At 38.4% G+C, this 12,993-nt stretch overlaps 1 protein-coding gene across 5 annotated transcripts in view; it reads left to right on the top strand.

The window, feature by feature from the left end:
• The window catches only part of BNC2 (basonuclin 2), a 397,521-nt gene that overhangs the window by 133,226 nt on the left and 251,302 nt on the right, over positions 1 to 12,993 (top strand). Inside the window, exon 1 of one of the 5 annotated variants that reach the window (XM_034774058.1) lies at positions 3,896 to 4,257. The exons of the other annotated variants lie outside the window; for them this stretch is intronic. Coding sequence (XP_034629949.1) covers positions 4,255 to 4,257 — 3 coding nt within the window. The 5' untranslated portion in view covers positions 3,896 to 4,254. Of the gene's footprint in view, positions 1 to 3,895; positions 4,258 to 12,993 lie in introns of those variants that run through there. 5 annotated transcript variants of the gene reach the window in all.

Consider the following 12,993-nt stretch of genomic DNA (forward strand, 5'->3'; position numbering starts at 1 on the left):
ATGGGGCAGTAGCAGGTAAATTGGACGCTCTTATTTACACGTGTTTCTTTAGTGGCAGACGAGGAGGCTAGCAAAATAGTTATGTGAAAAATAAAAGTGCACGTAAAAAAAAAAAAAGTGTGTGATGTGTCACTACGGCCAACCTCTGATTATGTAGTAATAGGGACAGATTTTTCAGAATGGAAGATAACTTTCAGTATCATAGTGATCTGTTAAGTGGTTTGATGACCAAGGGATATTGCTCTTGCTTCCAGTACCAGTGGTCCTGGGGTCTAATTTCACTGGACACCTGGCTAGAGGAGTAATATTTATTTATTATAGTGAGACTAATTAACCATTAGAACATTAGAACAATTTCCCAAGGGTGTTGATGGATTCTCCATCACTGGCAATTTTTAAATCAAAATTGGATTTTTGTAAACATTTTCTAATTCGAAAGGGATTTTTTGTGGGGGGAAGGTTCTATGGCCTGCAGGGGTTCTCAGGACAAATTTTTTTGGTGGCCTCAGTGTGGCCATCAACTCTTGCTGGTGGCCACTCTCAAACTTTTTCCTGAAATACTTAATTACCTTTAGGAAAACCAAATAAATATGCACATAGACACATCCAAATCATTGTAATTTAATTATTGCTAGCTAGCAAGTCTGTTGTGAAAAGTGATGTTAACAAACATACAAGTATCACTTTTCACAGCAGACTTATTCAGCCTTGGCAAGCCTGGGGACGAATTAAGCCTTGGATGGAGGGTTGGGGGGAGGCAGCCAGGGCCTGGGGCGATAGGGTGTGGGGGGTGCAGGAGGTGGGGAAGGCAGCGGGGGGCTGGAGCCTGAAGCCCGTGGCCAGAGCCCAAAGCCCTGCAGCCAAAGGATGGGGCCCAGGGATGGACCTGGGGCTGAAGCACAAAGTCTGAGCCCCACTGCTCATGGGAAAGTGGGGAGCTCACCAGCTGCCTGCTCCTCCAGCACTGTGCCCCAGGTGTCTCCAGAGGGGTGCAGGGCCTCTGCTGGTGGTCCCAGCAACAAACACCAAGGCGGTGCATCCGGGAGCACCACGGAAGGGGAGAGGCTGCTACTTTGTCTGCCCTCCCTTCCAATCACGGCCCAGGAGGCTGTGGCCGCAAGAAAAGCCCCTGGTGGCCGCATTTGAGAAATGCTTGACTAGATGATCACAATTGTCCCTTTTGGCCCTGGAATCTATGAAACTTTGTATGATTCTATCAAGAAATACTGAACAAGGATCACTGAAGTTTGCTTCTAGTAACAGAACAGCTTTAATAGTGTCTATGCTCATTTGATTTTTCTCTTCACTCCAAACTCCATTCATCACTCTGAATACTTACACTACAGGACTTTTTATTCTTGATAAACACAAAGCAAATTCTACTCTGTCAACCAATAAATCTTGAACAAATTTTTTTTTTTTTTAAATTCCCTCAAATATAACCATAGTGTCAACTGAAATGAAAAGCCAGAATATTGCAGGTAATCTGAAAGAAGTTCCTGGGATATTGGGATGTCCTATGAAAAACTGTGACTGTCCTGATTCAAACAGGACATATGGTCACTTCAGACCCTAATGCTTCAGGGCATAAGCCAACCTGTAACAGATTGGGGTTTTTGAAGAACCTTCCCCTATGGGCAGATTATTCCATAATTGTCCAGTACTGGGTTTCTTACACCTTTCTCTGAAGTATCTGGTCCTGGCTATGGTCAGATCCATTATGGCAGTTCCTACATTCTTAAGTTCCATATTGCTCTAGGAAATGGAGTATCAGAACCAGGTTAGAATTTCCTAAAAATACATACTGCTCAGACAAGCTGAGGTCTCAGGCTGAGGGACCTGGAGTAAATCATCCCACACATACATTTGCTCAAGTTCATAATGGACAAGTGAATCCTGTTGCATACTTAAGAGCAAGCTACTAGGAAAAACAATTCTGTTTACATAATTTAGTCCTTGTCAACAAACTTGGTCATTCCTGCACATCATCTTCACCCACTGTGTCTTTGTACATTGCATCTTTGTGCAGTGCTTTCTAGCTGAATTTCTTCCCCTGCTTTCTGGGTAATTAACTATCTGATCCCGACTGTGGTCCCAAATTTTAATAAATCAGGCATTTTGTTCCTTTCTTACGTAACAATAAGCACATCTAATGTTTTGACGGGCTAACTTTTTCTTCCTCCTTCCACTTGTATTAAAATTTAATTCAGATTGTAAGCTCCTTGGGCAATGGACACATCCCCTGGTGTCCTTCTGTAAAGCATTTGCACACACATGGTCGTGTATAAATAATAATACGTTCGGTTATAAAGGAGTGCAAATCAGGCGCATGACTTAAAAATAGTGTCTACTTCTGCAGAACAGAGAATGTGTTTAGCTCCTAATTTGATTTCTGTAGACACTGGTCTGTAACCAGCCACTTGGGGTATATCTACATAGCATTTTGGACTGAGCAGGAGTGAGCCTCGCAGCCAGGGCTGACAGAATTGGGCTAGCGAGGCTCACAATAGTGCTCTAAAAATAGCTGTATAGACAGCGTTGGAAGTTGCAGATTGGGTGTTTGGAGCCTAGTGGAGGTTGGGCTTCACGGCCCAAGCTGGAACGTCAAAGTTCTGTCTATATAACCATTTGGGCTAGGAGGCTCACTCCCACTTACTCCAAAATGCTGGGTATACAGATCCCTGAGGCTCAGAGCAGAGAGGACAATGGATATCAGTTCCCTTTTTCTAGTATAGGTTCAAAATATTTATGGGTGTATTTTCCAGTGTTTTGAGAATGTTTCCTTAGCTGTCTGTTTAGTGTCTTATGAACAGCTTAAAGTAAAGAAAGGATAATACAGCCATGGAAGAATGAAACTGGGCAGTGAAGAAGTGGGTGGAATTAAAGCAAAAAGCTCCAAAAATCTCTGCCCAGAGATTGGCTGTGCTGTCTGTCATTCAGATGAGAGGGGAAGAAAATCCAGGAGTTGACAATTCAGGTTTATAGCTTCAGAAATCAAAATAACAGGTAAATAATACTTGTGTCCTGGTGCTATGGTACTGTGCTTCCTATTTACATTGGAATAATACTGTCACACTACAGTAGGGCAACAGAGAGCAAACAAGACTCTTAGCACCTTCCCTTTCCCATCGACTTTCCCGGTAACTGTAAAGGAAATACTTCTGTTTTATTATAGAATAAATAAAATGCCACAAGATTGCCAAAGGGCTGGCAGCTTTGGTAACTAGTCCTCTAAGCAAACTGTTTTATCAGTAATCTTGTAACCTGGTTACCACTGGCAAATGAAAAGTTTACCCTTAAAAAAATTAATACAAGGGGGGGAGGCAGGGGAAGTATCTTTAGTTTTAAACACACAACTTTCAATAGTAACAATCATAATATATATTAAAAAAAGAAAAAAAGCACAAACCCCCACACCCTCTGGCAATTGACCAAGTGTCTGTTGAAACAGCGGAGCAGATTAGTGAAATGCTGGAGTTCCCTGCTCAGTGTTGTGACTCTGCAGAAGTTCTGAAGTGACACATGCATCACAAGCCTGTCACAATGCAGAAGCGGGTCAGGGGTCATGGTTAAGAGCAGGGTGTTGCTGGATAAGGTTGAGGAAGCAGAGGTGGCCCCTCTGCTCTGTGTGTGGGTCTGTGTACTCCTTTCCCGTCAGAGCTGGCCCAGCACAGCCAAAAAAGCGGTTCCTTGGCAGGGCTTAATGGCAGGATGATGTAGTCTGTTGTGACTAGTGCATTCCTTTCAGGTTAAACTAGGGAAATGGCATTGTGTTAAAATTCCAAGTCGCATGAATGTTTTATTGCCACAAGTGCATTCAGGCCTCAAGGGGAGTGTGTGTGGTGGGGAAAGGGGGAGGGAGGGTGACTTAGAGACTCAGGAACTATCAGAAGAACACTTCCCTTGGAAAATTTTACCCAGCAGCATGAAGCTGACTTGCTGTGATAGCCGCTTAGAAGGGTTTCGCTTTTCCTAAACTGTGGCTTTTTAAAATCTCTCAGTCCAGACAATTAACAGCTGAAGAAAATATGACAAGACACACGCAAAGAGGTTGGGAGACAGGGGGAAGAAATGCGCCAGAAAGGAGCTGAGTTGCCTTCTTGTGTAAACTGCCAGATCTCCTCTTCCCTCCTCTCCCCCTCCCTTCTCCCTCCTCTGCTCCTAGAACTGTTTCCCCGACCCCCCTTTCTGTCTGCTGAAGGCCAGGAGTGATCTGTTAACTATACAACACTGACTGGGAGGCCAAAGCAGCTCATGGTACTGTATGTTACCATTACTACTCCCTCATTCCTTTTTACATTTTTTAAACATTTCTTTGTAATAATGGTTTACATGAGTCAGAAGGATTTAATTTTAGAATACAAAAGAACAAAGTAAAGAAATAACTAAATGCTGTGGATTTCTGGGATTTTTTTTTAAATCGGGGATAATAGATCCATCTAATTTACATTAGTTGTAATGATTTCTAGCAAAATTTTAAACAGGGCTATTAAATACAGAAATAGTGCAGGGTTTGGGATAGCTATAGGGATATAACCCTTGTAAAGAGACGTTATTATGAAGTCATGCTCATATTTCTCAGTTCCTTTGAATTTTCATAGGATGTGTGGTTTGTTTGGTTTTTTTACTTATTGACATATGTGATTTTTTTTTTTTTTTTTTACAAAAAGTTATCATATATATTACTGAAATTTCATGAGTTTAGATGTTTGCTACAGGCTTACATTATGTTTATTTGTATGTTGATGTTTATGTGGCTTAATGTGAAAATAATCTGTGGATATATGTATCTGGGACTTAAATGAGACTTGTGGGTGCATCTCTGAAAATCAGGGCATTTTTATTTAGGTGCTTAACGTTGGGCACCCAAAAGTGAAAAAGTTGTGGCCATAATGCTGGTGTGTGCAAGGGCATGCACAACCCCTCTCCCCCTCCTTCCCCCCCAGTGAATCACGTTCTTCATTTGATTGCACTCTTGCAACTTCATTGAAGTCAAAGGAGTTATACTGGTGTAAGTGAAGGCTGATGTTGTTTTTATGTATGTATGTTTCTCTATATAAATATCTGTCACCATGTGCATCCACATGTGAGTGTGTACACACACACATATATTAATGTTTAATATATACAGACAATGTATGACTGGGAAGTGTAATAAATTTTTTAGTTTTGTGAATGAGAAATGATCATACTCTCTGATCGCTCTTAACAAATTAAAATGCAGCATATTGTAAACCATTTCATAAAATATTTGTGACACATGAAAGGTGCATGAATAAAAGTTGGCGCTAGTCTAAAATGCTCATATTATTAGCAGTATTATAGTAACGATATTCGTCCAGTTTCTCAGCTGGGGCCAATTGGCGTAGCTCCATCTGGCCCACAATGTCTTGATGTATTTGATTTCTCAATGGTGTGGTATAAACTCAAATATATACACACAAGATTGAATGGGCTTGATCCTGCAGGGTGCTGTACACAGTCAACTCGTATGAGTTAAGGGTACTCAGCGCCTTGCAAGTTTTGAGGTCAAAGTGAGGGAAAGTTGGAGAAATTCTACTGACCTTGTTAAAAAATAAATAGATAAATAAATACATGAAATTTATAAATATGAGTTGAGGAGAATCTCAGAGATAAAGGGAATTCCCCCTTGTTGAATATGTATATATGTGTAAATATTTAATGTGCAGATATGAAACATGCATACACGCGTGTGTGTAATTTTATATAGATTTACAATACGTATTGTATTCTGTGCTTAAACCTTTGTATAATACACATTCACAGTGCATTGAAATACTTTTTATATTTTACCTTGTATTATAAAGCATGTTACAGGAAAATTATTTCTCAGTTATCAATATATGTATCAGGAATGCATGTAAATATTATTAAGGAATGTAACATTAAAAAAAAAAGTAAGCCACTAGTAGGTCTTCATATCTCATATAATTTTTGATTAAAAAAAAAGTTAGGAATGATTCACATAGGTTTGGCTCCATGATTTATTTATTTTGTTTCTATAAAAGGGATGATTTTTGTCAGATAAACATAACTTTAAACTGGTTAGTGCACTGTTTATGATGATGATGATAGAGGGTGTTTTTGTTGGTTTTTAAAAAAATACTTATATTGTCAAGGTTTATGGAGAGTCATCGTTTCAACGAACAATCAGCTCTATAGCAAAATTATGATTTATTTACCTATTGAGCCCTTCAGATTTCAGAACTCGTCATTAAAATCTTCCATAGATTCTGAAGGTTACCTATTTTGAGTTATATTTTTTCTGCTTTAAACCATTTTGAGTACGAATTGATGGGAGTTTACTTATGATGATTTGAAAATGAGAAATTTTAAATTATGATTTCCAAAGGAAAGTGACAAGTTATATGTTCACACAAGGTTTCCTTTCATTTAGTGACTATTTAAAAAAAAGTCTTTTTCCAAATGGACTTCTTGTAAATTGTGACTCTTTAATGAATATTGCAAAAAATGTACTGAAGTGTCCTGAAAACAGATTTCATATTCCTTTTGGAGAAGAGGTGATTTGATAGCAACTATCCCATTTCCCACTAGTTGAGGAGCAGTTCTTCCATAGACTTCAAATAATTACATTTTTAAAAGTAACAAAAACCTTTTTAGAAACAAGAGGTCTGATTTTCTGCTCTCCTTGCCCCTTGAGTAGTCATTTATACCTGTGCAAACTGGTGTGAAAATGCAACTAACTCTGAATTCTCAACTCACGCAAGTGGTAGCATTTTACACTTCTTCACACTCATCTTTCGCACGTATAAATGACTATAGAAAGTGTGAAAGCAGTGGATAATCAAGTCCAAGGTTTTTGTTGCTGTGTTGATAGACTAATAATGTGTACTGCACAATGCCTGGGATTTTCAAAGGATTCCAAGTGTTCAAAAATTATGAGTCAGTCCCCCTCAAAATCCTGAGATCAGCTTAAAATCATGAGCTTTTAAAAAGAAATTTGGATATGGTTTCTGGGCCTTTAGGGCTCACTCATTTCATGCTTCCAAGCCTTTCTTCACACACATGAGGTCTGGTAACTTACCTGTTTAAATGAAAGCTGAGATTTTCACCTAATGAAATGCTTCCAGAAGCTGGGGCTTTAAGAAAAAGAATAAAATATTACAAGACTTACAATAAAATAGCCATAATTGGAGAAATTGTATTTCTTATCAGCCTCCTTTGAAAATGCCAACCTAAGGGCTAGTCTACAAACAAAGTTGTGCATCGGTGTGTCCATGCCGATTTAGTTATGCTGGTACAAACCTGTAATACAGACACATTTAAACTCTAAATTGTGCTTAAACTGGATTAGCTTAATCCATTATCTTAATTAATTGAATTAATGTAAACCTGTATAAACATGGTTTAAACTGGTTTAACATGTCTACATCAGGAGTGAGTTTTAAATTGATTTATTTACACTGGTACCACCTTTCTAACCTAGACAAGCCTGTATTTGTGATGTTTTCTGATCCATTTATCTTTCCTTTTCTCTGTAAATCTACAATCGCTAGATAGGTCCTTCACATGCAACTGTGGAAAAAGTTCCAAAGTTCATCTTAACATTTTACCTTTTTGATAGAGTGAGGTATAATTTCAGGATTCATTTACATCAGCATCAAGTTTGAGCCTTGCATACCACATCAAGGAAGGTTAATCACAAGGAAAAAATCTTGAAGGTAGAGGGCTGAATATTAGCAATCATATAGTTCTTCACATAAGGCTGTAAGTGAAATGATTATATGTTATAGCACTCACTTAGTAGCCAGTGCTATAGTTAAGGCTGAAAAACAATTTCAGTGATCATCTCCCCTGCTTTCACACACCCATAGCTTACTAAAAAAAATCACCAGCTAGCCTAAGATTTTCCATACTTAAAGTTTGGCCAAAGGTAGTTGGGGTTTTGATTTTTAAGATTCAGTCAAAATCCTCACAACTTTTTTTGAGGTTTTAAAAAAGTTGCATAATATTTTATTTCCCATCTAGATAATTCAAAAAGAGCAGAACTCTTTGAAGCTCTTTATGCAAATAGTCCTCATTAACAAGTATATCTATGACCAAAATTGAAAAAAATTATTTGGAGTTGTAGACCCTGCCAGGTACTTAAACACGTGGGGACTACTCATGTGCTTAATGTAATGCTGCACATGTTTGTTTAAGTACCTCACTGAATCAGAGACTGAGTTAGGAAAGACTGAAAAGTGAGAAGGAGACAAATACATGTGCACATGCAGTAGAAAATGTTTTAAAATCTGAGTGAGAAAAGATTGTGCACTTATGATGTTTTCAGTGCGCTCTTACCTATTTATGTTTCTAGCAGTTTCTATGTCATGCTTGTATGAGAACTGAAAGTCTGATCCTGTGCATGCCAGAAATGAGTGGCCAAATGAGATTGAGATTGGGGCTTTATTAAAGTTTTAAGACTGCTTAAGTGCACATGCCATGTCGAGTCCTTACCTCAATTTACTGAGTGCTTTTTGCTCTTTCCTTTTTTTAAAAAGGAAAAGTTAAATGCAATTAAATATGTGATCTGTTTTGAAGCCTGATGTAGCAGCCTTTATGAAGGCAAAATTCTCACTGAAGTCAACTGGAGTTTTGCCTGTCAAAAGGCTACAAGATCATACTGTGTATTGTCGCCAGCTGTACTTCCCAGTATTTCCATATTGAAACATGTGAAATACAACTTGGTTTGTGTTTTGATTTGGTCTTTTTTAATGTGTTGTTGTATTAAGAGTGTGATGGGTGTTGTTTTCAAATTGCTTCAGAATACAGACTCCTTTTTAACTGAGTAGCTCAGTGCAATAATTTTTTTGTTTTGTTTTTAGCCATTGCCTTATGTCTTTAGATAAGTGCACAACTTTATCTTAAGCAAGGACTTTTAAAAATGAGTGGGTTAAGACACGGCTAAGGAGGACCTAATGTTAACCACCTTTTCCCTGTACCTAGTTCCTAACCCTAGTAAAATGGGGGTAGAGACTAGAGAAACATCCCACTTCCACATAGGCAACTAGCTGTGTCTTATCTGAGTTTGGGGCATTTTTAAAAAAATCTTTCATTTGTAATCCAGCAGCAAAGCTGTGCTTTAATCAATACATTTTCAGCAAAGACTCTTTCTTTGTCCACATGCCTCTTGAGTCTAATGATTTTAAAGTAAGGAGCGAAAGGTCCAATCTCTCAAGGTGCTGTATTCTTTCAACAACTGAGATTGAGGGCATGCAATGCCTTGCAGTGCGTTTCAACCTCTCACTGATAAGGGACCAACTCCCTTGGCACAGCACTGGACAAAAGTACCGATACTACATCCAGATGCCGTTTCCTCTCTCTCTCCCTCTAGCTTTATTAACAGAGCTATAAGAATCTGTTTACAACAAACACATACAAAACTGCTTGGCAAGTAAACTTTCTCTAGAAAACAAATAAACAACCCAGTCTTTCCATTATGGGAAACTAAAGGAGAGTCATATAAATACCAGCAAAAGAAATCTCTCTTGCTTCTTCCTGATTGGTCTTGCATATAAAATGAAGTATTTTCACAGCAAAAATTCTGTATCAACATGGCAGCAGGATATATTTTTTCAGAGAGTAGGATAATTTTGACCAATGACATTTGTGGCAATACATGCTAAAATGAGTGCTTCAAGACATATGTTGATCACCACAGGATTATATTCTCCTTCTTCTTCTTTCTAAATGTCCAGCATTTCTTAATTTACTAAGTACAGTGTGAGTGGATCCTTTTTTTTTTTTTTTGGCTTTCCAGTGAACCATCAGTTATTGACCACTGCCAGACACTGGGTAGTGGACTTAATTGATTAATCCAATAAATATGTAGTGTTAAGAAAATTTCAACTAATTCAGCTTTTTCTCAATGAAAATAACCTCAATTCTGCACTTCTTTTTTAAACTTCCATTTTGATTCACAAGCGTCCATGTTTCCTATTTAGTCTTTAAAATAAGGGGGTAAGGAGGACAGAAAGAGAGAAACGAAAAAAATATATAATCCAATATCTAATTTGAATTTTGCTCTTTATCATTCCAAAAGGTAGGAGAAGTTGAGTGTGGTTGTTGGAAAGTTTTACATTGTCTCTCTGCCATCTTACAGTCTGTTTGCATATCTTCTCAGTCCACTTCTAGTACTGCCATTGACCTTGGATCGAGTGCATGATAAAGCCCTTAGATATTAGCTATTCACAAACCAGACAGTAAAAAGTGGTCTTTTGGAGTTTTGGAAAACTGTTGTGTGAGGAGGGGAAGAGTTTTCAACTTAATAAATATACTGCATGACAAGGGTTTGTGTTGGCTGTGTTTTTATTTTACAGAAGCAAATTGTGTTCACTCTACTTTCCTCTTATTTTTGCTATAAAATATATGTCTCACCTACAACAAAAAATCACATCAATTCATCTTGCACCATACACTGTTAAAGCAGATCCTATATATTTCATTAATTATCAGTAAAATTCTTGCATTAAAATAGTCCTTTTTTTGGAAGATGACATTTAGGTGGGCAGCCAGGCAGTACCAATGGAATTTTCTTCCTTCACAGGAGGGAGATGCAAAGTTGGCACCAGTATACCCTAAAGTTCAGCTGTTTGGATCCAGGATTTTGGTATAGGTCCATTTCTAATAGATTATAAACACAAAAATATCAAGTAAATTAGAACTTCTTGCAAATATATTACATTGCTCTCAGAACCTTCCCAATTGCTTCTCCAGTAGCTCGCTTATATTCTTTTATTGGCATGGAGGTATCAAACCTTTATTAACACAAAATGATCAGAAAATGATTTTTGCATATTGCATCAAACGGGTTTGTACAAAATTAATGCTCTTGACATCATATTCCTTGTATGCCTCCACACTCCATTCTAGTTGGAGCAAACCAAAGTTAACTCATTCAATACATTCTTGAAGAATTCAAAAAAAATTTCAGTGTGAATCTTAACGTCGGTATCTCTTATTTTTTTAAAATTACTTCCAAGTGCACTGCCAGCGTATCTCGAGCTGGGAGATACATTGCTTTTTCCTGCTGCATCTCCCTCTTTGTCTAACCAATGCAACCTGGCTATTCCACTGGAATTCTCAGTTGCTTGTCTGTTTCCAAGAGTGCCTGTTTTTCTGTTCAAATATACGTGCAGTTGACAAACCCAACCTTCCTCTTTCTGTTTTCTTATGCCACCTCTTCTGAAAACATTGTGTTAGTACAACATGGATTCTATCATCCCCAGCTATCTCACTGGATTCCTGTCCTTAAAAATGTATGCTATGAAGTTAGTAGGAACATCTAGTGCCATAAATTGCAAAGCCAAAACCCTGCCTTCATGGACATCACTTTTAGTATTGGATAAAGTGGAATTTTGATAAAGATGTCTCATCTTTTACATATCTTCCCTTTCATTGTGGGAAGAACATCCTATTCCAACTAAGAGGTGCCGGCATCTAACCTATATATGGTGAAATTTCTTCCCACAGGTGGTACTTAGCTTTTCTCTGTCAGAATTGTATATTTCTATGTATTTATCGCCAGTGATGTCTGTTAAGATACTGAATTAGGAATCACTTTTGTGCTACACATATTCTTTCCTGCTCAGTATTCCCTTTCTTTTAGGATGCCTCTTCTGCTTCCATTTTCTGTTCCCCATGTAGTAAGAAAAATATTTTTGTATACTGAATCCAAAATGTATCTATCATGGTAGACAGCGTATGGATTTGCCAAGTGCAATTACACTTTTGACGTAAGATGTATGTCTGCCAAAAGCCCCCGAGCACTGTAGGTAATTGTATACGAGTTCCTTCATCTGCATGTGATAAGTGGGTGCCTTCTCTGGACTTTTAATCCTAAATGCCAGACGTGAAAGAAAGCTGTTGCAAGTGTTGCCTCCTGTGCTGAGAGTTCATTTTCTGGATCTCATCATACTCCCAACTCCTCCTAGCACACACACACGCTTTGCCTCTGAAAAGGTACCTTTCTGTCCTGATGCTGATTTGTGTTGTGCTTCTATCTTTGGTCTAGTATGTTCTAAGAAAAGAAAAACAAAAAATGTTTCACCCTCTCTCAAGTGAGGAAAAAATACTTTTCTTCCTGAAGCATCAGTTCAAGTTCAGCAACCTGACTTTTGGCAGCTTCTGCGGTAGTGGGGAATGGACCCATGAGCGAGTCCTCCAGGTGTGACACCATCCTGTTTCTTCCATTTGCTGGAGATTTCTCTGACACTCCCCTTACTGTTCTTGGAGCCTTTGGGTACAATCTATCTCTCTCTGGGAGTTACTCTGCCTACAGCTGGAGACGACATTTAGGTTGCTCTTTTCTCTCTCTTTTCTTCTTTCTTCCAGCTCTGTTAGCTATTTTCCACTAGCAACACCACATCATTGGCACCCCTTTCTCTCTTTTACCAGACCCCCCTACCATCTCCATTCTGCTTTACTTGCCTTGGCCTATTGTTTCATTTCATTGTCAAAAGAGTATTGGTCCTGTCTTTCTTCCTCAATCTATTCCTGCATCCGAAGAAGTGGGCTGTAGTCCACGAAAGCTTATGCTCTAATAAATTTGTTAGTCTCTAAGGTGCCACAAGTACTCCTGTTCTTTTTGAGTGAACTTGGTAAACAAAGAAAATATGGGAGGGGGGAATTTGCCATGTTTCTTCTGTGACCCAGAATATGTATTGCCTGAAATCCCTTTCCACACAGAAAGGAATGCCCACTGCTCTTTTTCTCTTAATTCCTTTGGGGGTGTGGTGAAGAAAGTCCTTTATACTTGTTGTTATATCTTTTGTTTCTGCTGATTATACACAAAGCAAGTTGTAAATGGCGCTTTCACTTACTATTGTAATTCCTTTGAGAGAGATACAGCACAGTAGCTGTGCACTCAGCCTTAATTTGCTCTAGGGATTGTAAAGGGACACTTTAAAGGCGCTTTTCACTCATTTCTGCAGCTTTGACAGAATGGAATTTAGTTTTGTACCAGACAAA

The sequence above is a fragment of the Trachemys scripta genome, chromosome 6, assembly GCF_013100865.1.
Source record: "Trachemys scripta elegans isolate TJP31775 chromosome 6, CAS_Tse_1.0, whole genome shotgun sequence".
In the NCBI taxonomy this organism is placed as follows: Eukaryota; Metazoa; Chordata; order Testudines; family Emydidae; genus Trachemys; species Trachemys scripta.